The 27,383-nt window shown below is 49.9% G+C and overlaps 1 protein-coding gene across 1 annotated transcript in view; it reads right to left on the bottom strand.

Moving 5' to 3' along the window:
• Positions 1-318: 318 nt before the first annotated feature.
• Positions 319-27,383, bottom strand: part of ERICH6B (glutamate rich 6B) — a 43,199-nt gene continuing 16,134 nt past the window's right edge. The window contains exons 3-11 of the mRNA XM_082602136.1: positions 24,621-24,682; positions 17,804-18,015; positions 15,415-15,557; positions 11,979-12,034; positions 7,484-7,569; positions 7,180-7,332; positions 1,395-1,620; positions 1,010-1,061; positions 319-767 (exon numbers count right to left, since the gene is read on the bottom strand). Of these exons, the coding sequence (XP_082458262.1) occupies positions 439-767; positions 1,010-1,061; positions 1,395-1,620; positions 7,180-7,332; positions 7,484-7,569; positions 11,979-12,034; positions 15,415-15,557; positions 17,804-18,015; positions 24,621-24,682 (1,319 nt within the window). The 3' untranslated portion in view covers positions 319-438. The remainder of the gene's footprint in view (positions 768-1,009; positions 1,062-1,394; positions 1,621-7,179; positions 7,333-7,483; positions 7,570-11,978; positions 12,035-15,414; positions 15,558-17,803; positions 18,016-24,620; positions 24,683-27,383) is intronic.

The following is a 27,383-nucleotide window of genomic DNA, read 5'->3' as shown; positions in this document are numbered from 1 at the left end:
TGCTTTGCTGACTGGGCGTCCCTCTGTCTTGGCGGGGGTGGAAGAGGGGGTGTTTGTGAAGCTACTATTTCTAGACCCATTTTACAGATGAGGAAACTGAGGCAGAGAGCTACTTGCCCAAGGTCACACAGCCAACAGTGGGCAGAGCTAGGCTTTGAGATAGTCTGTGTCCTGAGTCAACCCAAGCATGGGAAATTCACAAAAGAACATCTGCATTCATGTGATCAGTTAGAAGCAAGCGGGACAGGTGTTGACATGTATTGTCTACTGAAACAATTTGCTTCTAATGCTGGCAGGGCGCATGATTAAGTCTCTTCTGTGCCCAGCCACAGACTCTGTCAGCCCCTCTCTGCCCCTGAAAAACTTTTTTTTTTCCCCCTCCAAATCAAGGAGCTGTGATAGGTCCCAAATTACAAACCAGCTCTCACAAGGTATGAACTAGAGCTTTGGGGGTTTCCTCGGGGCTTCGGACACCTCCACCTCCCCAAAACATTCAGCACGTGCCGAAGCAGCACAGTTTGGTGACTGCCCCTGCTTGGAAGGTGAGAGTTCCTCCTGCAACTCATAGTGTCTTGTTGGCAAGACCTTGATGCCCTGTATGAAGCATTCCAAATCAGATATGGTCAGTATACTCATGATCTTCCTCATTTTCCCCAGAAGGATCTGGATCTTCCGAGCCGTTGAACTGAATTCCATCTCCAGGACTGCTTTCTTCTTCATTTTGCTCAGCACCGCCGGGGTGATGTACTGTGGGAATTCACAGGCGGCTTGTGAGGGTTAATGCTACCTGGGCACCAAGCTCGCCCTGCGTCAGGATTAGGACCCTGTGGCCATGACCGAGTCTTCCCTGGAAACGTCACTCTCCAGGGCAAATCTGTGAACCCAGCCCTACCACCAGCAACCTTGCTGCTGCTTCCCCAAGACACTTACTTGGCCTGTGCCCATGGCCACATCCCAACCTGACCCCAAACCAAAGGGTGGCCAGCTGCTGGGCCATGGTGTGACCTGCCTTCCAAAGGCTGTGCCCTCCTGGGGGTGTCCAGCTTCTCCCCTTGGATTCCCTAGCACAGCAGGAGAGTGAGGCCCTCATGGTGTCTGCCTATGAGCCCCACATCCATCTGGAGCTCCCTTGGAGCGTGTCTGGGTCTTGCTGGGATGAGAATGTCAGTTTCCTCAGCTCCGAATCTTATGTTACATGGTAAGTGTTCGGAAGTTAAATGATTGCTTTGTATATGGTCAAGCATCGGGTCAGGGGAGGGAGCCTCGTTTCCCTAGGGGTTGGAGGGTTGAAGAACATGGCCTGGAGGCCTGGGCACGGACCAGTTCAAGCCAGCAGTGGCTTGCGTGCAGGTAGTTCCCCACCTGGCAGAAGACGTGGGGAGTTGAGACCTTACCTTGTACTTGGTGCCTAGGTTTAAGCAAATGTGCTTCCTTTTGTGGATGAAGCGGAAGATGATCTTATCCTGGCTCCTTATTTGCACCTTGATGTACTGGTTGATTTTCAAGGAGATGGGCTGGACGGGGGGTGCATGGATGTGGAGGTTCAGATCGCACCAGTTCCAGGCCTTCTGGTACTTGTCTCTGGCGAAGTAGTATCCCAGGTTTGGGCTCAAGTTCAACCTAGACCAAGAAGGCATCAGGCGGCCACAGCACTGGGCCCTGGGAGCGAGGGCACAGCCTCTCCCAGGGGTGCAAGCCCGCCCCTCCTTCCTCCCCTCCCACCCTTGCTCTTTCCCCCCCAACATGGGGCCTTGGCAGGTGGGACCTGGAGGGCCTGTCCAACCACATCCCTCTTTACCTAGACAAGAGGCTGTGATGCATGTAATGAATTAAAAACCTGGGCTCTGGAGCCAGACTTTCTAGGTTCATAGCCTGGCTCTGCCACTGGCAAGCTGTGTGACCTTGGGCCAGTTACTTAACCTCTCTGTGCCTCAGTAAAATGCAGATAATAACAGTGCTTTACTCATAGGGTACTTGTGAGGATTAAGTGCCTGTACAAAGCAGTAAGTCGTTGAACATTAGGATCTCCTTATTATCATTGATGGAGAGGAGGGCAAAGAGGAGTCTTCTTTCACGCTGCAGGGGAGCGGATCCCCGCTAGCTTCTAACCCTTTAAATGGCTCCCATCAGAATTTTTGCACGAGGCCCTCCCCATTTCCCAGGGTTAGGATCTGTCTCAGCCTGTTGGTATCCAGTTCTGGGCTAAGGCTCCTTCAAGAAATTGGGGTCTAGAACACCCAGAAATGGTGTGAAATGGAAGGCTTCTTCTCAGGGGGTGTAAAGACCCAAACTGTGGAGCTGGCGGGACCCACCACCAGGGACCCCGAGTTTAGGCAGGTCTGGGACCCTTGCTGTGTGTGGGGATCCTGAGCTCTGGAGGGAGGCCTGGTCTGCGGTTCCTCAAGCCTGGGCCTGGAGGGTGGAGGTGATGCTTAGTTTCCACACAGCCGGCAAACTTCAGCCGTGCCTTCTGCCTTCCCTGAGGAGATGGAATCAAAAAATGACCCAAGGGCTTCCCTGGTGGCGCAGTGGTTGAGAGTCCGCCTGCCGATGCAGGGCACACGGGTTCGTGCCCCGGTCCGGGAAGATCCCACATGCCGCGGAGCGGCTGGGCCCGTGAGTCATGGCCGCTGAGTCTGCGCGTCCGGAGCCTGTGCGCCGCAACGGGAGAGGCCACAGCAGTGAGAGGCCCGCGTACCGCAGGAAAAAAAAAAAAAAAAGACCCAGGAAGTATTCAGTCCTCCAGTCAGCTTGGTGCTCCATCCTTCCCGGGGCCTGTGATGCAAAGGAGGAACGGAGGCGGGGCTGGACCAGGGGAGCCGTGGGATTCCCGGCAGTGACGAGGGTGGGCGGGGCCCTGGTGCAGCCGCTGAATGTTCCCAAACGGCGTGGAGGGCCTTTGCCACAGGATCTCTGTCCCAGTGACGAGGGGCCTGCAGTTCTGACCGTGAAGTCCGTCAGGGGCCGAGTCCCTCTGCGGTGGCATTAGTCTTCTCGGGTGCCGCCACCCCCGCGGGCGGAAGCAGCTTGGGGCGCTCTGCCCCGTGGTGTGAACTTTCAGGGGTGATGGGTGTGAGGCTTTACACAGGGACAGTCCCTCTCCCATCCAGGCCTCTGATGCCTGAAATGCCATCCGTGGCGCCACTTTGGTTGAAGTCAAATGAGATGAGAGCTTCACCCAGAGAGAGAAGATGCAGCTGCCCTTGGGAGCGGCAGTAAGAAAGCCTTGGCAATGAACTGCTTACAGCTGAGCGCGCAGGGCCCGCCTGGGGCCTCCCGGCCTGTGCGCAGAGCGGCCGGGCCCTGCCGGGGAAGCCGGGGTGGGAGCGCTTCTCCTCTCCCACTCAGCCTGCTCGGCCAGCAGCAAGAAGGAAGGGCAAGAGAAAGCAACAGTGACACGTCTGTGGAGGCTCTCCTGCCATGGGGGCCCGCTGACGGGCGGCGGGTGAGAGCGGAGGCCCTCGGGGGCCCGGGCCCTGGCCTGTGGCCCTGGGGGCAGGATGCTGCCCGGGCCCCTTGCTTAGATTTTCGGGGCCCACTCTGAGCAGAACCGATTCTCCTTCAACATCCCACAGCCTCTTGGTTGTAAGCGTCCCAGTTTCCCCGTGAAGGAGGAGTCCAGGGTTAGAAAGGGAGGTACGTCCCACACTCTGGAGAATCAGGAGCTGTGAAGTGGTCAACACAGTCTCCGAAAAACTTCCAAGGCAAGAGGTCTGCAGGTCCCAAGGAAAGAGACGGGAGATGAGAAGTTAGGGGCTCCTGGGCCAGGAGGGGACCACGAGGCGAGTGCCTGGGCCTGGAAGCTGGGCTGCCCAGAGGAAGAGAGGTTCAACCACTGGTCACTGCTCTCCCCCAGGACAGGACCTCTGGGCCCATTTCCTCATGGAGTTGAGGCTTTCCTGGAGTCCCAGGAACGGTCTGTGGTGTCACACAGCAGCCACCCCCGGGAGGGGACGGGATGTATTGCCTCGGAGTCCCCTGTCTTTATCTTACAGCCCCGAGTGGGTGCCACAGCCCTGGGAGACGGGTGGGCACACTGGCCTGGGCTCCAGTACCAGCCAACCCTTACAATCTCTTGGGAAGCTTTGAAAGAATGCACATCTCCAGGCCCCGCCCCAGACCTACAGAACCAGAGTCTCGAGGCGGGGGACAGCCATTCCCCACCTCTGAGCACCATCCTTCCCCTTGGGTCTTTTTTTTTTTTTTTTTAACAGATTTTATTTATTTTTTGGCTGTGTTAGGTCTTTCGTTGCTGTGCGCGGGCTTTCTCTAGTTGCGGCGAGCGGGGGCTTCTCATTGCAGTGGCTTCTCTTGTTGCAGAGTACAGGCTCTAGAGCACAGGCTTCAGTAGTTGTGGCGCACGGGCTTAGTTGCTCCGTGGCATGTGGAACCTTCCCGGACCAGGACTCGAACCCGTGTCCCCTGCATTGGCAGGCAGAGTCCTAACCACTGCGCCACCAGGGAAGCCCCTCCCCTTGGGTTTTGATGCACTGGGATAAGATGTTGTTTGTCTCGCAAACTTTATTTGATAATTTAAAAGAATGCTTTACTTCAGACTGAGTCAAAATTCCATAAAACTGCTCCCCTGTGATTTTACGTATGGCTTGGGGTGAACGACTCATCATTTTCTCTGCACCTAAGTTTCCTCAACAAGAATATGAAAGTAGATTTTCCCCAGGTCTCTTGTGGCCATAAAATTTAAGTGTCATTAGGGAGAAGAGGCCCTACTGTATGTAGCAGATGCTGTTGGAGATAATTGACTGAGTTTCTGGTCCCCACTCCCAGATGCTTCTTGTATCCAGTACTTTCTTCCCCTTTTTAGACATCAATTTCCTTCTTTAAAAAAATTTTTTTTTATTGACGTGGAGTTGATTTACAATATTGTGTTAGTTTCAGGTGTATAGCACAGTGATTCCGTTTTATATATATATTTTCAGATTCTTTTCCATTATAGGTTATTACAAGATACTGAATATAGTTCCTTGGGCTATACAGTAAATCCTTGTTGTTTATCTATTTTATATATAGTAGTGTGTATCTGTTAATACAGTACTCCTAATTTGTCCCTCCCCCTACTCTTTCCCCTTTGGTAACCATAAGTTTGTTTTTTTTTTTGGTCTGTTTCTGTCTTGTAAATAAATTCATCTGTATTATTTTTTAGATTCCATATATAAGTGATATCATATAATATTTGTCTTTCTCTGACTTACTTCACTTGGTATGATAATCTCTAGGTCCATCCATGTTGCTGCAGATGGAATTATTTCATTCTTTTCTATGTCTGAGTAATATTCCGTTATATAAATATGCCACATCTTCTTTATCCATTCATCTGTTGATGGGCACTTGGTTTGCTTCCATGTCTTGGCTATTGTAAACAGTGCTGCTATGAACATTGTGGTACATATTTCTTTTTGGATTAGAGTTTTCATCTTTTCCAGATATATGCCCAGGAGTGGGATTGCTGGGGCATATGGTAGCTCTATTTTTAGTTTTTTAAAGAACCTCCATACTGTTCTCCATAGTGGCTGCACCAGTGTACATTCCCACCAACAGTGCAGGAGGGTTCCCTTTTCTCCACACCCTCTCCAGCATTTACTGTTTGTAGGTTTTTTAATGATGGCCATTCTGATTGGTGTGAGGTGATACCTCGTTGTAGTTTTGATTTGCATTTCTCTAATAATTAGTGATGTCGAGCATCTTTTCATGTATCTATTGGCCATCTGCATGTCTTCTTTAGAGAAATGTCTATTTAAGTCTTCTTTTGATTGGGTTGTTTATTTTTTTGATATTGAGTTGTATGAGCTGTTTGTATATTTTAGATATTAAGCCCTTGTCGGCGGCATCATTTGCAAGTATTTTCTCCCAGTCTGTAGGCTGTCATTTCATTTTGTTTATGGTTTCCTTTGCTGTGCAAAGGCTTATAAGTTTGATTAGGTCCCATTTGTTTATTTTGGCTTTTATTTCTTTTGCCTTGGGAGACTGATCTAAGAAAATATTGCTATGATTTATGTCAGAGAATGTTTTGCCTATGTTCTCTTCTAGGAGTTTTGTGGTGTCATGTATTATATATAGGTCTTTAAGCCATTTTGAGTTTATTTTTGTGTATGGTGTGAAGGTGTGTTCTAACTTCATTGATTTACATGAGGCTGTCCAGCTTTCCCAACACCACTTGCTGAAGAGCCTGTCTTTCCTCCATTGTATATTCTTGCCTCCTTTGTTGAAGATTAATTGACCATAGGTGTGTGGGTTTGTTTCTGGGCTCTCTGTTCTGTTCCATTGATCCATATGTCTGCTTATGTGCCAGTACCACACTGTTTTGATTACTGTAGCTTTGTAGTATTTCAGACATCAATTTCTATAAAAAGTTCCCTCCAGGAAGGGCAGATACCCCTGAGAACAAAGTAGTCAACTAGGAAATGGTGTTGAAAACCTCATAGCAGAGAAAATATTCTTAAAAACCAAGGCCTGGAGAATGAAAATCTTTTTTGGGAATTAAAAAAAAATTTGGCTTTGACTATCAAGAAGTATAAAGTTGGTTCAAGACAATATGCATTTCCCACTCCATGACCAATTAGAGCAGAAGGCAAGGGAGAAATCCTGAAAAGACAGAGTTCTTACACCAAAGAGGTGGAGAAAAATTCTGAAGCGACTGAATTACCTCGAATTGGTAAGATGAGGTTTCCCACCATTACCAGAAATGGGAACATAACAACTAAGTTAGTTACAATGAAATATTTAGAAGTTATGTTTTTAAAATACAATACAAGCCCCTCCAAACCACTCACCATACCCTCCTCTTCGAGGCACCTGGAACAGAGGGTCACTGGGTCTTTCTAAGGTAATTCTCATGAAGTTTGATTCTTAAATGATATAGAGAGCTGAAACCAAAAGGGTCCCACCTTACTCCAGCTTTGAGTCCGTGATTGCTATTTCCTTGCGGGGAAGCAATGGTGCAAAAAGGATAGTGTGCCATCTGAGGTCAGGGACCTGTCTTACTGGCCCATCATGATACCCATCTCCCCATGTGTGAGCCGGATGAATGAATTCATAAGTGAATGAGAGACAGAAAGAGAAGCTTACCCAGAGAGAGGACAGCTGTGCAGACTGGGAATCAAAACCTTAATCACACTGCTTCTCCTCGGGGAGGGGTGTTTGAGACTCACGACCCAAGCTTACCAGATATTTCCATTTTCATCATAGAAGGTGGCATGGCCAGAGTTGTTGATAAGGGCCCGGACACACATATTTTCACTGTCTTCCAGAATGATGTATGTGAACTTTTCCTCTTTTATACTGAGGATGAGCAGAGCCAGGTGTCCTGATGGATAACTGGGAGATGGTTAAGGCACAAGTAGTCTCTTGGGGTCCCCTGGAGAGGGCAGAGCCCTGCGGAGGACGCAGGCCCCAGTAAAACCCATGCCCCGGCCCCGAATCACAGACTTTTCAGGCATCATATGTGTCCCTGTGCTCCAGTGGATACTATATCTGGCCTGATCCATCAGGAAAGAGAATTTGGAAGACAATCTCACTGGGGTAGAGAATGATTTTTCCATCACCTTGATGTACCTAGGAAGAAGAGACAAGCCTGTGAAAAGTTCGCAGGGTCTGATTGTCCCTAATCAGAGCATGGTGTTGTCACTAGAAGGCTTGAGATCAGTCTACTTACTCTCTGATTCCCGCATGCCACCCACCCATCACTCCCCCACCCATAACCACCAACAACTTGCTAGGGATTCCAGGTGGGAATCTTCTCAGGGCCTCGGTTTACCTGTCTATGTGACAAGCAGGCTGAGATGGATCGCTCTGTGCATGTGTGTGTGCAGATTTTATTTTTTTTAATTTATTCATTATTTATTTTTGGCTGTGTTGGGTCTTTGTTGCTGCGCACAGGCTTTCTCCAGTTGCGGTGAGCGGGGGCTACTCTTCGTTGCGGTGGGCAGGCTTCTCACTCCGGTGGCTTCTCTTGTTGTGGAGCACAGGCTCTAGGCATGCGGGCTTCAGTTGCTGCGGCACGTGGGCTCAGTAGTTGTGGCTTGCAGGCTCTAGAGTGCAGGCTCAGTAGTTGTGGTGCACGGGCTTAGTTGCTCTGCGGCATATGAGATCTTCCCGGACCAGGGTTCGAAACCGTGTCTATATGGTATCAGCTCTTTAGTGTTTTCTGTGACTTGTTTTGTGGCCGAGTGTGTCGTCACTTATTATAGCTGTTTCACTTGTGCTTGAGAAGGATGCCTGTCCTCCAACTCCCTCGGTGTCCCCATCAGGCATTAAAACCCAAGCCCTTGGGTTATCAGGACAGTTCTTCTCCTGCTTCCCACCCCTCCCCTCCACCAGGACACACCCACCTCACCCACACTCTTCTCGCTCTCTCTCTTCTCGTTTTCCAGTTTCTATTTCTGGTATTACCTCCCTCACTTTCTTATACACTCTGTGTTTCAAAGGATGCTTTTTTCATTTTGTCTAAATTTCCCAGGTGTTTGTAGCAGGACGCCTTTTAAAGTCATCTTGTGTCCCGTGTTACTCTAACTAGATGTCAGGTCAGTGGTTTTTTTTTTTTTTTTTTTTTTGCAGTACGCAGGCCTCTCACTGCTGTGGCCCCTCCCGTTGCGGAGCACAGGCTCCGGACGCACAGGCTCAGCAGCCATGGCTCACAGGCCCAGCCGCTCCGCGGCATGTGGGATCTTCCCGGACCAGGGCACGAACCCGTGTCCCCTGCATTGGCAGGCGGACTCCCAACCACTGCGCCACCAGGGAAGCCCAGGTCAGTGGTTTTTGAGCTCTTATTTTTAACAGTTGAAGAATCCTTTGTTCAAGAGAGCTCACAGCAGGATGCCAAAATCTGAGACAATGAAAGAAAGAGGGGCAGCTGGTTGAGGAGGAGCTGCTATGGGCTCTGCAGGGTGTGGCCTTTAAATGCCCAGGAATCTCTGTGTGCGGTGATGATGATGATCCTGGAACTGACTCTTGTCCCTACCCAGCACTGCGCTCAGCACTTTACTTCCATGACACAGTGACCCAATGGAGGAGACACTGTCATTAATCCCTGTTTAAGAGAGGCTACCTGACTTACACAAGGCTATCCAGTGAGAGGGGAGCCAGACTCCCACAGTCTGCCTCCCATCCCTTCCCCCCGCCCCCATGGAAACACACTGCCTCTAGCCATTAAGCTCCCAGCCACCTGGTACATTTACACTGCAAATCACTGCTCTCTCTCTCTTTTTTTTTAAACCTAAAAAAAAGTGCTTTATAAGGACATCTGTGGTTGGTTTCTTCCTTATCGAGAGCTCGTAAGAAGCTTCTAGATAATGTTCATGGGAGAGGATTTTGTATTTTAGGTCTTATTTTCAAAAGCCACCTGAAAGCTAGAATTTCTCAAGATGCTTCCTTCTTGTCAAATTCACTTGTCATGGAATGATATTTTCCTAATGATAAGGACCCCATGGGCAAAGAAAAATCTCTGACACAGAGGTAGAGTTGTCACATTTTCTCTCACTGGGAAATATATCACAAATAGCACATCTAAAAGCCCAAATCTCAACACTATTGGCTTGGGGACAGAGTAGGAGGTTAAGAGCTAAAAGTTAATAGAGAAGAGACTACATCTCTGGCCTTCCTTCAGTTCTACTAGAGGGAAAACAGTGTCTTATAGGCAGGACCCTGAGCTATGAGACAGCTGCCATCTGTCTGTGAGTTCTCCCCATTGCTGTCTCTCTGTCTGCCCCTGAGCTCTCCCTGGCTCCTGTCTGTCTGCAGTCTCTCCCTGACTGCTGTGGAGATGCTGGCTGGGCTGGATTTTGCCTGAACACCAGCACACACTTATAAACAGTGCTACCTGCCTCAGCAAACTCTTGGAATTTATCGCCCATTTGTAAAAACAAAAAACAACCAAATGTCCCACTCCTCATGGGCCTTTTGGGCAGCATACGTGAATGGTGGGTTAGGCAGGCTCCTTTGCTTAGAGATCTTGGGGGAGAACCTTCCCCCTGGCTGCAGGAAGGACATTTAAAATTGGTTAGGAGACAGATGCTCCAGGAACAAAAGCTCCAGGGCAGGACAGGGTGGGGAATGGGGCTCTAGGCACGTGGGCTTCAGTAGTTGTGGCACGCAGGCACACAGGCTTAGTTGCTCCGCGGCATGTGGGATCTTCCCAGACCAGGGCTCAAACCTGTGACCCCTGCATTGGCAGGCAGATTCTTAACCACTGCACCACCAGGCAAGACCCTATGTGATTGCTTTTCGATATAGATTTTAAATTTGTTAGGGGAGGGACCTGTATATTATAATATATATTTCCTTTCCTTTACTCCCAACCCCACCGAATTGCTTAACGTAGGCCCTACAAGGAGAAGAGTCTCAACGACCCCTAGTACAAGTTCTAGTCAGTCTGTGATAACCCATACATCAGGTTGCCTCTATACATGGGGCATATTTTTCTTGTTTGTATTCATGTTGTGTATTGGTCCTGACAGCTCCCTGATGGTGTGTGTATATGTCTTACCTGGGCAAAAAAACAAAAAACAAAACAAAACCCTGTGCAAAGTGCAAACGCCAGCTGCCACACTTACCTTAATCTTGCTCTTTATCCAGTCTGTGTGTATTTCTAACGTCTTCTTACTGCGAACAAGATGACGAGATTGTTTGACTCCTTTCTCAGACTCCTCATCTTGTGGTGGTAGATCACATAAGTGGAATGTGAAAGTAGTCTCTGTAGCCCTTTGGTTAAATAAGTCTTTGGTAGAAAAGAGAAAGAAAACTTAGATCTGTTTCTCTTAGGTCACCAAAGAGAGCTTGAGGATTTGGGATACTGGCCATATTCCCCCAAGCTCTCTTATTTTTTTCATTCATTCATTCAGCAGACATTTATTAGGGGCCTATGATGGGCCAGCTTAGTGCCAGATGCCAGACACCACGGTGAAGACCACCCGGTCCAGACTTGGGGATGTGAGGGGTGACACACCAGCCACATGCCAGTAACAAGTGTGGCTGCTGATTCTGTTAATGGGAGAAAAATAGGCTAAAGTGGGGAATCATTAAAAAAAGAAACGTGCCTTAAACATGCTTGTTTTAACTTAAAACAGAAATGTGTACTAACATATCATTTTTAAGTGCAAGGCTCTGTGGTCATTTTTGCTTAAACCCCATTCATAATTTATTATCTATAACTTTCAGTTTTGGCAATTTCTACAGAGTCTGAGTGCAGAACTGTAGACTTAAAAAAAATTTCTGTATATGCCCCAAGCTTCTGTGTATGTTTGGTCCACATCTTGTTCAAAGCAGTTTTTTTAAAAGCTATTTTCTTATTGAGTCATCTTAAAAGCATTGCACTTAGTGTTCACAGCAACAGCAAGTTTCTTTTTATCTTCATTTTGGTCCATTTTTATAACAATTGAATTTGGGGAGTAAACCCGTAAGGACCACCGGAGAACCATCCCCGCTCCCAGGGACCCTTGGCGGGTGTCCGACCACCAGGGGGCGCAGCGGTAGGAGGAGCTTCCGGCGCGGCCGGTATCAGCCAGGACGCTCTTCCCCGGAAGAGGGCCCGGTTCCCTCGGCAACTAGGTTTGGGGGAGGTCAGTTAAGAGAGGTTGGTTGTCCCACCACTGGGGCCAACACAGTGTTGGAGGAGGTCTCGGAGAGAATGTGACCGTCTCTTGACCAGCAAGCTGGCCGGGGCAATGGAAGGCCCCCCACCCCCTCCCCGTCCTTGGAATGTACGTTCTGCCCATGGGCCCCACAGTGCGAGCCCGTTTCAACGACGCAGCTTTGCGAGCAGTGTGCTGTTGAGCCCATCTGGAGGGATACGTGCCTGAAGCCAGGTAAGGCCTCCATCTAAACTTTAAGGTTCTCGTCGGCGGGGGTGGAAATCTGCAAGGCTTGCGCCGTCCAAGACAAGCGTCGCCATGTTAAGTTCTCTTGCTTGTTAAACCTGCCACCTGCCAATCTGGAGCGGGCTGCTTCTTTCTTTGGTCTCTCCTTGCCCTCTGCTTACGGGGGCTAATTTCGAATTTCACCCGGGGAACCCCGAGGTTGCGAACTAACACAGAGGGTGCCACGAGAGCTCACAGGGACCGTATCCAGGCCTGGCGGTCGAGGACACTCCTGGTGGAAGTTTTCTCTAGTATGCCAGGCAGAATTCCTAGCGTAAGCATGACATGGTTGAAAGCTAATCTGGGACCGGCTTAGTGATGACAGGCGACTCAGGAGAGGCAGGCAGGGCTAGGGCATTCCTTTATTCACTCACTCAGTAAATATCTGTTGTGTACTCGTGTGCCAGAAACTGTCCTAGGTATCGGGGATGCCACATTCCCTGCTGCCTGTTCTAGTAGGGGAGATGGTGTTAAACAAGTGAATAGATAAAAACTTAACGTGCCAGTGGCTAGGAGTGCCCTGAAGAAACATTCAGCAAGTGAGAAGGATGGAAAATGATGTGTGTGTGTGTGCGTGTGCAAGCGTATGCACTGGTTTGTAAAGGGTAGCCAAGGAAACTATTTCTGAGAAGGTGACATTTAAGCAGAGGCCTGAATAAAGTGAGGGAGCAAATCACAAGGATATGGGAATGAAGAGTGCTCTAGGCAGAGGACAGCACGTCCAAAGGCCCTGTGGCAGGGATGCCTGGCCCTGATGAATAACCAAAAAGCCAGTGTGTCTGGAGAGGAAAAAGTGAGGGCCTTCTAAGCCACATGAGGAATGTGGGATTTTCCTGGAGGCCATGGAGGGCCAGTGAAGAGTTTTTAAAAGATTTTGCTGGAAACAATATGAAGAAAGGACTGAGAAAGGAGAGGATGGGAGTCAGGGACACTAGGGAGATGAAGGTGTCTGAGGTGGTGTCAGTGAGGATGGGGAGGTGGGGGTGGGGAAGAACCACGCCTGTGCGCACCTGAGGAACTAAAGGGGCCGCTCATTAGAGCTCACAGGGGGAGATTTTCCTCAGGAAAGTGAGAGAGAGGTGAGCAGGGGCAGAGTCAATAAAAGACCTTTGTGAGAAGCGTGGAAGCGGGCCCCAGTCTCCTCTCCGAGGAGTCCTCCTCCAGTGCTTGTTTCCAGAGTGGGAATGATTTGTCCAGGGGAAGAAGCTGATGTGAGCCCAGCTGCTGTTCCTGAGTATCAATTAGAAATTAATAATATAAAGCATTTCTGAACTGTAATGATAAAAGAGGACATGGATGTGCTCATGTTTTTCTCCTGTCAGAATGCTCAAGTCTTGGATTTTCTGGTTTGTGCTGTTTATCCAGCTCTGTCTTTATTAGCGGGGAGGCTTTAGGCTGCCTTTCTGAGCCTCCGTTTTCTTAAAGTGGGATCATGCTGCCTGCAGAGACCCATCAGGTTACTCTGAAATGATGCTGCACGGAGCCCGCTGCCCCACAGAAGGGCAACAGACCTGTGTCCTCCACACGGGGAGCTTTGGATTCTGGTGGCTCAGGACACGAGCTGTGTAGTGGTCGCCCACTTCTTTTCACCAGGCGAGCTGTCTCTGAGTAGGAGAGGCTACATAATCTGAGGGTCTCCGTGCAAGATGGAAATGCAGGGATCCTTGTTCTAAAGTTGTTAAGGGTTTCAAGACGGCGACAGCAGAGTATTAAAAGCAAGCACAGGGCCCCAAGTGTGAGGACCTGCGTGCCTGCAGGTCATGCGTCTGTGATGCCAGCCTTGGCTTGGAAATCGGAGAGTTCAGAGACGTGGGGCTGTGTGCCTGGGGTGTCAGATAGTGGTCTGGATCCTGGAAGTAAATGACTTTGTATCTCAGAGGAGGCTGGGGGATTTCTTTGGGACTGGCTACAACCTGAACGCGGAGGGGATGCCTCTTATCAATTAGAAATGTGTTGCTTTTCTGCATAAAAAGCTCAAACCTTGTAGGCCTCAGGTGTTCAGAGGAGCAGGGAGTGGGCAGGGGTGATGGTGAGGCACAAATGGGGAATCCGGTCATGTCAAATTTCACTCTCCAGTTAGAAGTCCTACCCGGGGCATGTGACATACGTAGAGTATCCTGAAAGGCCTTCATTTCCCAAAAGGAGCAAAAACTCATGCATACCTGCATCCATTGAAAAAACACTTATTGAGTGCCTACTGTGTGCCTTGCCAAGGAATGAAAGACACAGGTGTCTTTGGCCCAAAGGGAACAGAAATAACATAACAACAGGCATTTGTTGTGTTTCTGGCTGTTGAACATCTGAAACCCCGTCCTTGTTTGGGGGTACCCCATTGTGTGAATCTTGGTGGGAGGCAGGCCTGCCCTCTCTAGAAACTGAAGGTGGTAATTCCTTCTTCTGCCTGCCTTCTAACTCCAGTGGGGACATGAGACTCAGGCTTAAAAGGCCCTTTACTTCCCCAGACACGCTTGCCTTTTGTTGCTCATTGAACATGTCATGGGGATGAGCCCTGGGTCTGACCTGAGGGGTCTTGGGCCTGAGTGTGGGTCATGCCCACACAATGGCTGGGTGATCTCAGGGATGTCACTTATTCTCTTGGCCTAAGTTTCTTTACCCAACTTCACATGGTTTTGAAGATTAATTTGAATCCGATAACTGGCCCGCAGCAGTTATTCCGTAGGAGTTAGGTCAGGGGCCTACACTGGTATGGGGACAGGAGCTCTTCCTTGAGAGGGAATCTGGAGCTGTGTCCTGGCTCAGCAAGAAAAAGCACCATGATTGATTAGGTGTGTCTGCCGTGGGTATTGCTGCTGTTTCTACGTTAGTTGGATCTGGTTGTCTGAAAGATGTTCCATATGGTGGTTTTGAGTTTCTGAATTAAGTAGCCTGATGGCTTAGGCTCTTGGCTCAAACTTGTTTTGATTAGACCCAAAAAAACTGGCAACCTCCATGATTGGCACATCTTAACAGCTGGACCTCAAATGCCTTCAGTATCTGGTAAAGGGGCTCTTTTTTTTTTTTTTTTTTTTTTTTTTTTTGTGGTTCACAGGCCTCTCACTGTTGTGGCCTCTCCCGTTGCAGAGCACAGGCTCCGGACGTGCAGGCCCAGCGGCCATGGCTCACGGGCCCAGCCGCTCCGCGGCATGTGGGATCTTCCCAGACTGGGGCACGAACCCATGTCCCCTGCATCAGCAGGTGGACCCCCAACCACTGCGCCACCAGGGAAGCGCAAGGGGCTCTTTCTTAAACTTTGTGTTAATGACTTTTTGGACACCCCCCAACCAGGCAAATCTAGGTCAGATCCCTTCTTGTGTGGTCCCATAGTATCCCCTTCCGATGGTACCATTAACCGTTTTATGTGCAAATTCCCTGATTTCTTGGCTGTCTTCACCTCCTGCCCTCCCTCTCACCCCCAGCACAATCAAAGGATGAACCCCTCGAGGTTTATCCTTTGTCTGGCTTGCTCTGTGTTTTATCCCCAGCAGCTGAGACCGTACTAGCCTGGTAGATGCTCAGGTGAGGAAACAAGCATTTCTCTCTCCGTTACGGACACGGCAGAAGGTGGGAGACAGCGAGACGCACCCGGGAGAGCCGGGCAAAGGGGTGGAAGGTGGGAGAGGGTTCTTACTTTCACGTTTCTTCATAATCCAGAGGATTGTGTCCTTATATTTTCCAAAATTTTTCTTCAGCCTAAAAGGAATGTGACTCATCTTTAGAAGCTGAGACTGAATTCATGTTTCCATGTCATGCTGCACAGTAGACAGTGCTAGGGCCTGCTCAGCCTTTTCATAGGTGGGGGGCTGACTGGCTGGCTCTGCTTTTGGACCCAGCTTTCTTCCAGTCTGTACTCAGGAATAAAGGGCCAGCACATGGTGTTGTGTGTCCCTCCTGGCCTCTAACTGGCCTTCGACTTGGGCACCTGGGCTGACCCCCAGGCCTTTCCAAATGAATTCAGTGGGGGTCCTCCTGGGAGCGAGGCCAGGGCTGGGAGGTCCAAATGCACGGCTGGCTCTGTGAGTTAAGCTCGTGCAGCTTGCTTTCTCTGCGGCTTGTGCCTATTTCAGCGAAGGCTATTTGGAAATAGCTTAGAGAAACAGCATTGTCTGCCAACCGGACAGAGCCACCTGAAACCCCTTTGCATTTAGTAGGAAAATTTCAAATAAACTCACTCAAAAATGAAGGCCTCATTAAGGCACAGCTCTTCAAAATGATCAAGCCCTCAACCCCCCTCTCATGTCAATATACAAAGGGAGTCATCCTGGCATTAAAGTGGCTTGGACTGTTTTACTTCCAAATAAAGGTGGTCTCCAGAGGCAGCTGCCTTTCCTGATTCTCAGATCAGAGCCCTTTTGGAAGGGAATCTGCCAGAAGGAGTGAGCTTCCCAGGCTTAATTGGATCAGAGAAGAAGGCCTTTGACAAGACAGATTTTAAGTTCTCAGTTCAGAGTCCTTGAAGAGAGCATAATAATTTAACCCCAGGCAACCTTAGGCAGCACATACCCTTTGCTGGAAAGGGCTGGACTGTCTTGTCTGGCGGAAAATACAGGTTTGCTCTTTGTACTTTAGGATCAGTTGCGGAGCTGGAGAATGAGCTCTTCATGGCCCGTTTGTACCAAGTGTTATTTATTTGCAAGCACTTTGAATGGAATGGAAGCAGTTACCTTGCCTACCATCAGCTGTGAAAGAGTAAGGACCGAGGAGGGGGTGGGGTGAAGCCTGTCCGGCGGCTGAGAGCAAGATGCCACGTGTATACAGGAGTTAAATTCCAGTGAGGGGATCCAGCCAGAGGCATCCAGGGCCCTTTGGGGAAGTTTCCTCCCTTGGCTCTTTGCCCACCTCTGCAAGCTAGTGGAATCCTTACTAGCTAGCTCAGTGGCAGAGACTGGGTAGGATCGGCACACAGGAGGTGCTCATGAAATATTCATTGAGTGCAATTAGGTGGGAACGAGCCTCGGTTATAGGCTTAAATGGGCCAGAAGGGGAGAAAATGTAACCTATGAGAGAGGGTAACTTACAGGGATGTTACTTGGGATTTGTTTTTTGCTGCTGTATAAGGATCTGAAAGCTTGGATGTTCTTCGTGTTTTGCATTGTATATTTTGCCTTCCCTTTTCCTAGAGAAGCCTTAGGGGTCTCTGGCCCTAGGACTCTACTGAGCCCAGAGCAGAAGTTGCTGGCAGTCAATCTCTCCCTGATTTTTGTGAGAGTCTCCATTCCCCGAGGAGGTTATGCAGGGCACCCCATCCTCACAGCCTCTTCCCTGGTGCCATTGCTGGAGAGTCTGCCATAGACCCACTGCATGTCTGACCATGTACCTTGTTCACCAGGGTTTCTGACAGCTGGATAAGTGAAAGTCCAGGCTTCCATGTACCCCAGTCTGGATGTACAAATGCGGTTCTGGAACATTTTGAGACCTGGAGTCATGCCAACTAGAAAGATTTGGTGCCAGCAGCAGTCTGCAATAAACTCATCATTCCCCTTTCCCAGTAGGGGCTCTTGCCATGAATCCCAGGGCAGTGAAGCTCAGGGCTTTTCCCCCTCAGGGAGCGTGATCTTGATTCTCCATTGTCCCCTCACTTCAAAGGCCCAGGGGTCTGAGTCTTGCTTCCCAGACTTTCGTACAATTCACGGTCCCTTCAAGACTTTTCCTGCCCTGGATCTCCAACCTCTGTCACTGCCCATCTTTGATCCTATCCTGCACATCCCCTGCTCATAGATTTCTTTGCTCTTGAGTTTTGGCAGGCAGCTGGATTATCCTGTCCCCATGACCCCTAATCTTACCCTTGTCCTTGTGCCTGGCTTGTGCCTGCTCTTTGACTCAGGGGACCTGTCCAACCCTGGCCTTCCTCTATTCTCTGATGACCCAGTTTATCCCTGCTGCTACCACTGGCCTACCTGCACCCACTGACCCATAGCTCCATCTCTCCAGTCACTTACAGAGTTCCCAGTTTCGTTCTGGTCTCACTCTCCAGATGACCAGTCAGGGGAATGTTAATATCCTCCTCTAGTTCATTGCGAGCCGCCGTTTCTTTGAGCATGGTCCTGAACACTGACTGATAGGAGCTGGTCACAACCTGCAAAAGGACCACAGAATGAAATAGCCAGAAAATGGGAATTAACAGTAAGTTAATGATCACTTTTCTGACTCTCTAAGCTGCCAGAGGAGATTGCAACATGTTATTCGAAAAAGACAAGCAGTGGGAACAGTAGGGTGGCTAGCAAGATTTGTTCCAAAGCCTGTTTCCGTTACGGTCACACCTTCTTCTCATTCTCCAATTCCCTCAAGAATTTTTTTAAAATAGTAGCATACCAAGAAATCGTTTGAGAGCATAAAATTACCCTCTTCTTCCAAATGTAGAGATGGCTCTAGAACGTAAAAGTGCTTCCATGCCTTAAGAGCATAACAGCCTTTTTGAGTTCCAGGAATGGCCAAGCTCTCCGTGGTTGGTTATTTATTCATTGTGAAGGATAACAGTCTTCAGGAAAGCAGGGCAGCATCTAGCACGTTCTTGTAGAGGATGATTCTACCTTTAAAGATTCTTCCAAAGTAATGACATTGCAAGCTCCTTTTTTATTTTGTCAATTTGATCATTCTATCCCAAGTCCATGCTGCTAACCAGGACTGACCCATAGGTGGGTCCTCACAAGAGTCTCTTCTTTTGGGTCCCTTTTGGTAGAAGGTGAAGTTTGACTTGCTGTCCAAGAGAACCATGGGTCTGTCATGTGGCCCTGCTCACCTACAGGTTGAGGTTGTTATGGTGGTGGTTCTGCGTCTGACAATGTGCAGTCTGCCATTCACTTACAAGCCTTCTATCGTAAGTGGAAGACCCACAGATCCGAAGTTGCATAAGACCTGGGGCAGATACAAGAATGGAGCTCGTGATTGGCTGGGTTTTCTAGGTTGGGGAAAAGCTGGGGTGTCTCAGGTCTGCCTCGTCTGACTCACAGCCTCGGCGAGCTCCTTTCCGCATTGTTGATGTTCAGTTAATGAAACACGGAGGCCATCAGACTGAGGAGGCTGTAAGGCCGTGGTGCCCTAAGTAAGCAAACCAAAGCCTAAGGCCATAAATGCCTCAAGGTTAGGAAATCAAAACCCGAGGACAACCAATCACAAGCAGCCAACTAGGCTTTAAGCTACGGCCAATCAATAACTTCCTTGTTTTGCTTCTGCATTTTCCCTGTAAGTCTCTCCCCAGCTCCTGTTGGTGGAGGGCTCTTAACCACTTCCGGTTTGGTGCTGCCTAATTTGAATCCACACAGGCTCAAATAAACTCTTCAATTTTTTTTTTTCCTTTGCGGTGTGCGGGCGTCTCACTGCTGCGACCTCTCCCGCTGCGGAGCACAGGCTCCGGACGCGCAGGCTCAGCGGCCATGGCTCACGGGCCCAGCCGCTCCGCGGCATGTGGGATCCTCCCGGACCGGGGCACGAACCCGTGTCCCCTGCATCGGCAGGCGGACTCTCAACCACTGCGCCACCAGGGAAGCCCTCTTCAAATTTTTAATAGGCTTCAGTTTATCTTTTCATACGGGAATGAGTCAGTGCTTCAGGGCAGGCTGAGGTTAAGGCTCTGGTGTGGCTACCCCTGCCTCTAAGTTCTTCATTGTTGACCGTCCCTCCCTTGAGGTGGAGTGATGGCCTGCTTGCCCAGGCCAGTGGTCTCTCACCAGCCCCTTTGGATTCCATGATTTGTTCACCAGAAGATGTGGCTCCCGCTATGGTCCATCAGACAGCAGACCCGCTGGCGGGGCCTGGTCGAAGTTCTCGTCCCAACCAGGCTGTGCTACTCCGCTCCAGCACATGCGCCCTCCTAGGAGGCTCATCCCGTTTGCTTCCCCAGCCTCTGGAGAGCGATCCTCATGGTCATGGTAGGGGTATTGGGCCCCCAAGTGATGACTTCTCCCATGCCCTGTGACTGCTCCTGGGTGAGTCTCTGGTTTTTCCAACCAAGAGAATTTGCACAGCAGGTGTGTGATGCACGCGTGTATCCTACAAACAATTCAGACATGTATAGGGAACTCAAAGCAGCCAAGAGATTGAATTGTCAGAATAACCAAAGTCTAGGGTGATAGCCCCATCTGAATCCAAGGGCCTCAGCTGCCTCTCCCAGTGGCTTGTGGTGTCCCCCTCCCAGCTGCAGGTGCCATGTGGCATTCCTTCTGTCCTGCCCTCTGGCCCCGCTTGTCCACATCTGCCGCCTATGGCATTGCTTAGAGAAGCAGTGCTTCCCAAGCTGGACAGCTGCCTATCTGCAGATTGCCACTAGCTGGGCCGCAGGGGCTGCCTCATTATCCTCCTAAGCATCCGATCCTTGGAAGCAGAGGGGTATAGATAGCAAGGGGGAAAGTATCCCCCAACTCTTTGCCTTACTTTGTCACCTGGGCAAAGCCCCTGAGATGGCAAAGCCCCTGAGATGGCAAGGAATGGTGCTTGTGACGGGGGCTCCCCTGAACAGGCTGCCTGTCACAGGGAACCCTCCCATCCAGAACCTTGCACAGCTCCGTGGGAGATGTTCCCTCTGCCTGTGGCTGCAGCTCCGCCAGACACAGCGGAACCTCAATTGACAGGCGCGCGGAAGGTTTCCGAATAATTTAAGTGTCTAATTAAAACAATTCCTGTCCATTTCAACTCTTGCTGAAAAATCTTTCTAAAATGCCTGAGCTTACTTTCCTGTCTTAGTAAATCCAGTGCGGTGAATCAAAGTTCAAGTAATCTTTTTTCCTCCCTTTGACATGGTATTTCAATATTTGAAAAGCAGTTCTTATTAATATAATGTGTATAGGAGCATGTCTGGAAAGTAAGGAATTTAGGGCTAAATAGGAACTGAGACCAGAAAAGTTTTCCAATTAAAATAAAAGCAGGGCCTCCCTGGTGGCGCAGTGGTTGAGAGTCCGCCTGCCGATGCAGGGGATACGGGTTCGTGCCCCGGTCTGGGAGGATCCCATATGCCGCGGAGCGGCTGGGCCCGTGAGCCATGGCCGCTGAGCCTGCGCGTCCGGAGCCTGCGCGTCCGGAGCCTGTGCTCCGCAACGGGAGAGGCCACAGCAGTGAGAGGCCCGCATACCGCAAAAAGAAAAAAAATAAATAAATAAAAAAAATAAAAAAAAAAAAAAGCAAAAACTGTATAAATGCCTAGAGTTCCCCGCCCCCCGCTCCTTTTCTTTTGTAAGTTTAGAAAAATGTATCTCCTTAATCTTGAGTTCCAGGGACACAAGATTTCACTCTTGTGATTGTAGTTAATACCTACAGTCCTGAGAAAGTTTGTTAGTTGTAGGGGAAAGGATGTATAACCTGAATCAGCATGCGTTGGAAGTCTTAGAGGTAAGTTGACACAGGAAATTAGAGCCACAAGCCTGTACAGGCAGGCAAAAAAATTGTGCAGTAGGGCTTCCCTGGTGGCGCAGTGGTTGAGAGTCTGCCTGCCGATGCAGGGGACACGGGTTTGTGCCCCGGTCCGGGAGGATCCCACATGCCGCAGAGCGGCTGGGCCCGTGAGCCATGGCCGCGGAGCCTGCGCGTCCGGAGCCTGTGCTCCGCAACAGGAGAGGCCACAACAGTGAAAGGCCCGCGTACTGCAAAAAAAAAAAAAAAAAAAAAAAAAATTGTGCAGTAAAGGCAATGCAACGTGCTGTAGATGTGAGGCTTAATCAAACAACTGGGACTTCCCATGGTGTCTCTGGTTATTGGATACAGCTGGGAAAGGACAGCCATTAAACTTCCGGGGCTGGTTCTGTGCCCCTCTGAAGAGTGTGGGAGCAGGACACAGATCTGGGGGAGATGCTCCGCTGCTCTTTGTCGCCGTGTTTGCACTGCAGATGCTGTTGTCCAAAGTTTCTGTCCTGCTGGGCTGCCCCAGGCCTGGTCCTTTAGTTGGAGACAGCGGACTTTTCTTGGGGCTTTTGTTTGTGCTTGTTGGGGTTTCTGGTCGCTTTCTTTCCCAGCACCCAGTCAGGGGTAAATGAAGCAAAAAGAAAACGCAGGAAACTCACCGCCGCGTCGTTCCTTGGGTCCCAAGGTCCCTAGCCAGTCTGCCTTCTTCTCTCCGTCTTTTAGAAGCTTCTTGCGTTTGTTTTATATGTAATGTATAGGGTTTTAAGCTGTACTTAGTGGGAAAATTACATTTAGTCCACCTTTCCAGAATCCAACTTTACTTTTTTTTTTTTTTTTTTTGGTGTGGCTGTGTTGGGTCTTCGCTGCTGTGTGTGGGCTTTCTCTGGTTGCGGTGCGCAGGCTTCTCATTGTGGTGGCTTCTCTTGTTGTGGAGCATGGGCTCTAGGCATGCGGGCTCAGTGGTTGTGGCTTGTGGGCTCAGTAGTTGTGGCTCACGGGCTTAGTTGCTCCGCGGCACGTGGAATCTTCTGGGACCAGGGCTCGAATCCGTGTCCCCTGTATGGGCAGGCGGATTCTTAACCACTGCACCACCAGGGAAGTCCCAACTTCATTTTTACATAGGGTTTCTGCAAAGGACGATTTGCCTTGCTATCTAGGTATCTAGGTAGCTTACATGATTTGTTTTTAGCTTTGCTGCCTTCAAAATCAATCTTGGGGGTTTTTTATTCATATTACTGAAAGCAGGGCCTTGTGGTGCCGTACTTGGCTTTCTTCTGACCCTCTTTGGTTTAATGTGTGTCATTTACACTGAGGCCTGTTTTAAGAAAAGCTCACTTCGGCTGTGCTGACAGTGTAGTGAAGCTGTGAATCCCAGGGCTCAAGAGGCAGTGTCTGGCTGGCCCTGGGCCACTCTGCTCTGACATTCAGAGCCAGGTGTTCTCCAGTTTTTATTCAACTTACATTGGCTTCAAAGTCTTCGGCTTCCAGTGTGCCAATGGGATCACTTAACATATGATCCCAAAAGCTCTCTTTAGAGACAAACTCCTCGGCTTTCAGTTTTGGAAGTCACAGCAAAAGGAGAGGCATTTGGAAAAGGAACCAAAACAAGAAACAAACAAAAACAAAAAGAGAAATAGATTTATGGCATTTACTCTTGTGCTTTTAAATAAAAATGCATATGTCATCAATAAGACTTTAAATAAATTCATCAAATCACTTAAAATTTGACTTGGGGATATTAATAAAATTAGAATAAAAGGGTCAGTTTCAGTGGCGGACTTAAGAAAGTGAGTGTGTGTTTCTGGTGGCCAGTGAAGGTTCATCTGACAAAGTGACATTTGAGTGAGTCCTGCATGAAGCAAGGGAGCGAGCAGGCAGATGGCTCGGGAAGAGCATCCCTGCCAGGGGGCAAAGGAGGTGCAAAGGGCCTGAGGTGAGAGAGAGTGGGAGCATGTTGACATATCTGACAAACTGGAAGAGGCACAGTATGCCTGGAGAGGAGGGAGATGGGGAGGGGCAGGGCCAGCTCACCCAGGACCTTGTAGGCCGTGGGAAGGGATTTAGATTTTATTCCGAGAGAGATCTATTCTGAGTGTGATTTTTCTCTTGGAAATCCTGAGAAATATCCCTAGCGCCCGTCAGTTTTGTCAAAAATTGACCATTTCCAGAATTGCACATGGTTCGTAATTGCTAATCAAAGCCTAAGAGGTGAATCGCTAAGCCAGTGAGCTAAAAAAAAAAAAAAATCTCTCGGAGATAGCAGATGCCTTTGTTCTCAAGGTCAGCCACAGCCTGGTGACCCTGGGCCAGGAGAGGGTTGGAAACCTCCAGTGTCAACGGGGTGCAGACCGAATGGAGGAGTTGATAATTACAACTTGGGCCTGGAGTCCCTGCTCCCGGGAAGGTGTGGCTCCTGAGGCAGAGGTGGGGGGAAGGGCTCCCACACAGTAATTGGGCCCCCGGGGAAATTACGGTGGCCTTTGTCTCAGCTTGAGGATGACACCAGCCGCTCCACGCTGGGCCATCCCGAGAGCCCTGAAAATCCACCGGCTTGGCACTGGGCCGACTGATTCTGTCTGACGTGTGTCCCTGTTGGGCCTCGGTGGGGGCAGAGAAGGGGCATTCTTAGTGATCTCCATACACGCACGTTATTTTTGCACTTCTTCCCAACTTTGGTTCAATCATGAAAACGCTGACTCCTTTGGGCCCCTGAGGGGGATGGAGAACTCCACTCAGCTGCATCTGCCTGTACTGACACCAGGCCCAGGGGCCTCTCTGCCTGCAGACCTCCTACCCCAGCCTTGGCTTGTTCCTGGTGGCAACCTGCCTCCTTTCAGTGGCCCCTGTGTGGTGGGAGGGGTAGGAGGTCTGCAGGCAGACCCCCCTACCGCCCACAGTTCTTTCCCGCCAGTTCCACCCACCAGGCACTCACCACCCCACTGGGGTGCTCACAACTGCAAAGGCACCGGGCCCTTTCCGCTCATTCCAAAACACTGTGTGTCTCTAGGCTGTCTGCCAGGGATGCGGCCTAGAGAAGTTTTAAAACTTCTTGTTGGCCATAACCCCACAAGAATCCTTGGGAATTCAGGCAAGAACCTCGGGAAACTCCATTTGGTTGTCACTGGAGAGAAATGGAGGAACTGGTGGAACAGGGGTCTGGGGAGACCGGGTGGAAGAGCCTCCCTGTAAGGGTCCCTGAGGATGTGCCGGCCCAACATGGAGGAGTCCGGCTCTGGTCCTGGTAGCTTAGCGAATCCCCATGATTTGTGAGTGCTGTAGTTTAGTAAGCTTTACTGAATAATAGATAGTTAATTCGAGGGAAAAAAAGAAGTAGGTGTTTGTCAGAGGAAGAAGGGGAGTTGGCAGGAGTGAATACAGAGCAGCGGCGTTCAGGGGCGCTCGGTCCCACACACTCGTTAACCTTACATCAGCAGGCACCGTCTGCGTGTCAAGAGGCGCCCGGTAAATCCGCAGGAACGCAGCCACAACTGGGGCAGCGTGAGAAGGGAGAGCTTTATGCCTAATTAACTTTCCCTTCGGTGATTTCTGTCAACCTCTACCTTTGTTCTAGTGAGATCATTATCTTCCCCTGAAGTTGCTTTATGGGGGGACTGGGGGAGCGGGCAGGTGTCAGGCCAGGTTCCTTAGTGGCGGCCCTGTTACCCAGGACCCGGGCCCCTTGCCGCTGGTCACTCAGTCCCCTCGCACCCTGGCCCCCGCCTCTGTGTAATGGGGACCATAAGGCTTATCTTCAGGGTGGCTCAGGGGACCAGCGCGAATGCGGCGAACGCCGGGCACACAGCATTCCCTGCAGTGGAGCGTGCCTGTCCCGGACTGATGAAGAACAGATCTAACCTCTCCCCCATCCAATCAGTGGCTCTCCTGTCACGTTTTTTCTTGCCGGAAGCATACTTCCTGAATTGGGGTAGATGTTTGAGCCCGGTGTATTTGCCCTGCAGGGCAGATCCCCACGTTGTAAACGAGGAAAGGGAGGGGACAAGCAGTAGGCGACTAGCCCCGGGCGGGCTCTGAGAGCACACAGGTGGAACTCGGTCCTGTTTTCACCTCCTCCACCCTGCACGTAGTGAATTCCTTGTTGTCCTTAAATCAAGGATAAATGGTGGGCTGGTCTGGCAGCTGCTATGGGCATCTGTAATCTGTTCTAAAGCCACTCAGTGTGCTTCATGGATCAACAGCCCGAGCTGCTGCCAGGAGCTTGTGAGAAACGCAGTCTTAGATCCACGGAATCAGAATCTGCATTTTAACAAGATGCCCGGGTGATCGCTCTGCACATTAAAGTCCGAGCAGCACCTCTCTACCCCTACCTCCGCCCCCCACCCCGGAAATGAAATAGGATGAAGACAATTTTATAGTCTAGAGTTGGAAGGAGTTTGATAAGCCAGCCACCTGTGTAGGTAACCCTGATCCTCCCCTCCTCCCCCGCCCCCATGCTGACAGACAGCAAGCGGGTCATCATCCCTACGTTGTTTCTAATAGGATGGGTCTGGTTAATCGCAGGGCTTTTGTGGAGTGATGTGTGCAGGCTGGGGTTCTGCTGCCAGAAGGCTTCTCCCCTGTCCTTCCCCCTCATAGAATTCAGCTATCCCCTCCTTAATAAAAATTTAATCAGGCTTTAAGGGTACCATCTGAGGGGCTCTAATTCATTCCCTATCAAGTTACCATCGAATGAGTCTGTCTGGGGGGGCCCATGCATCCCAGTCAAGCCCTGCTGACCAGACTTCAGGGAACCTAGCAAATGCCCGACTGGACCCTCTTTAAATGCGGGCGTCCCTATACAGAGCTTGAGTAGAGAGATGGACTTCTGGGCCGTTCCCAAGTCATTCTGGCTCGCTCCCGAGACCCTCTCTCTGTTTCTCGTTCTTGCTCCCTTCTTCAGTTAAGGACAGAGAAACATATCCAGGTTCAGGGTCTGTGTGCCCAGCATGTCCCTCGGTCCTCTCTAGGACTCGGCACCGGCTGGACCAGCAAGGCACCCACCCGCCCAGGGCGCCATCCCCTGCCCTGGCTGCTCTGCGGGGAGCAGGGATCTTTGGGTAGGTTATGTGGGGCTCTCACCATTTCCTGCCTTTTGCGGCTCTTCAGTGGGAACAAAGGCTGAAAACAAATAGGAAAAATGATGAATAGGATGTGGCATGGTGAACTGTTAACCCCTAAATGTCTGGGGAGACCAGGGTGGAGATTGCGTATTGTAGGGTAAGAGGCTCCCGTGATGGTCAGCAGTTGGAGGCCTGTAGCTTATGCTCAGCACACATTGATTCCCCTCCGTCTGTTCATAGTTCATCTTTCCCACTAGAGCTTAAGTTCTGAGAGGGTAGGATGGCTTTGTCCATATGAAGATGGACAAACTACTGCCCAGTACACAGTAGGTGTACAATAAATATCAGTAGATGCACAGTAAATGTCATGGAATGAACTGAGTATGGATAATCCATTATTTCCCCTCCTAACTCCAGTGGTAAATATTATTTCCTCCCCTTTCAAAACTCAATTTTAATTCAAAATTAAAAGCATTTTACCCTTTGGCCAAGGTTCTTCCCTGAGCCTTGACCCCTGACACCAAGTTCTAGAAATAATGCCTTGGCCACTGTCCTTAATGAAGGCTGCCGTAATCTAAAATGGTCAAGAGGACTCTCTGGCTCAGGGTGTGCTAATTCTGCGCTTCTTCCCGTCTCATGGATGGATTCGTAGCTTCCGGGAGTCATTTAAAATCATCGTAAAACTATAAAATTAAAATGATACCTTGTGAATCAGACTTTAAGGTGGTTAGCACCGTTGTTGATTCTTTCTCTGTTTGAGATTTTGATTTTAAAGGTACTGTGAAAAGACAGAAGAGGGTGGCCGTTAACAATTTCAACCTTATACTTTCCAGGGGGTTCATGTTGGACGCTTAGGGTCTGAGGTTCTTTCTTGGCACCCAAGGCTGATCCACAGAGGAGAAAACGGGTTGGAGGGCACTGCTGGCGTGTATTGGGTGCTCCCTCTGCCAGCCTCCTCTTCTTAGCTTTGCTGACTTACTCTGGGGCTGCAGTGAACAGTGACTGGGAAATGTGGGCCCTCTGTGGCCTTCTTCTCTGGTCCCAGGACAGAGAGGATGGCTGGGATTGAGGGGAGACCTTAGGGATATTCCTCCTTCTGTAGGAGGAAGAGCTGCAGGAACCATAGAGCCAA

Source organism: Mesoplodon mirus (assembly GCF_964341445.2).
Source record: "Mesoplodon mirus genome assembly, chromosome: 17".
NCBI lineage: Eukaryota > Metazoa > Chordata > Mammalia > Artiodactyla > Ziphiidae > Mesoplodon > Mesoplodon mirus.
Note: the sequence above shows the minus strand (reverse complement) of the source record. Positions and strands in the feature narration are given on the sequence as shown.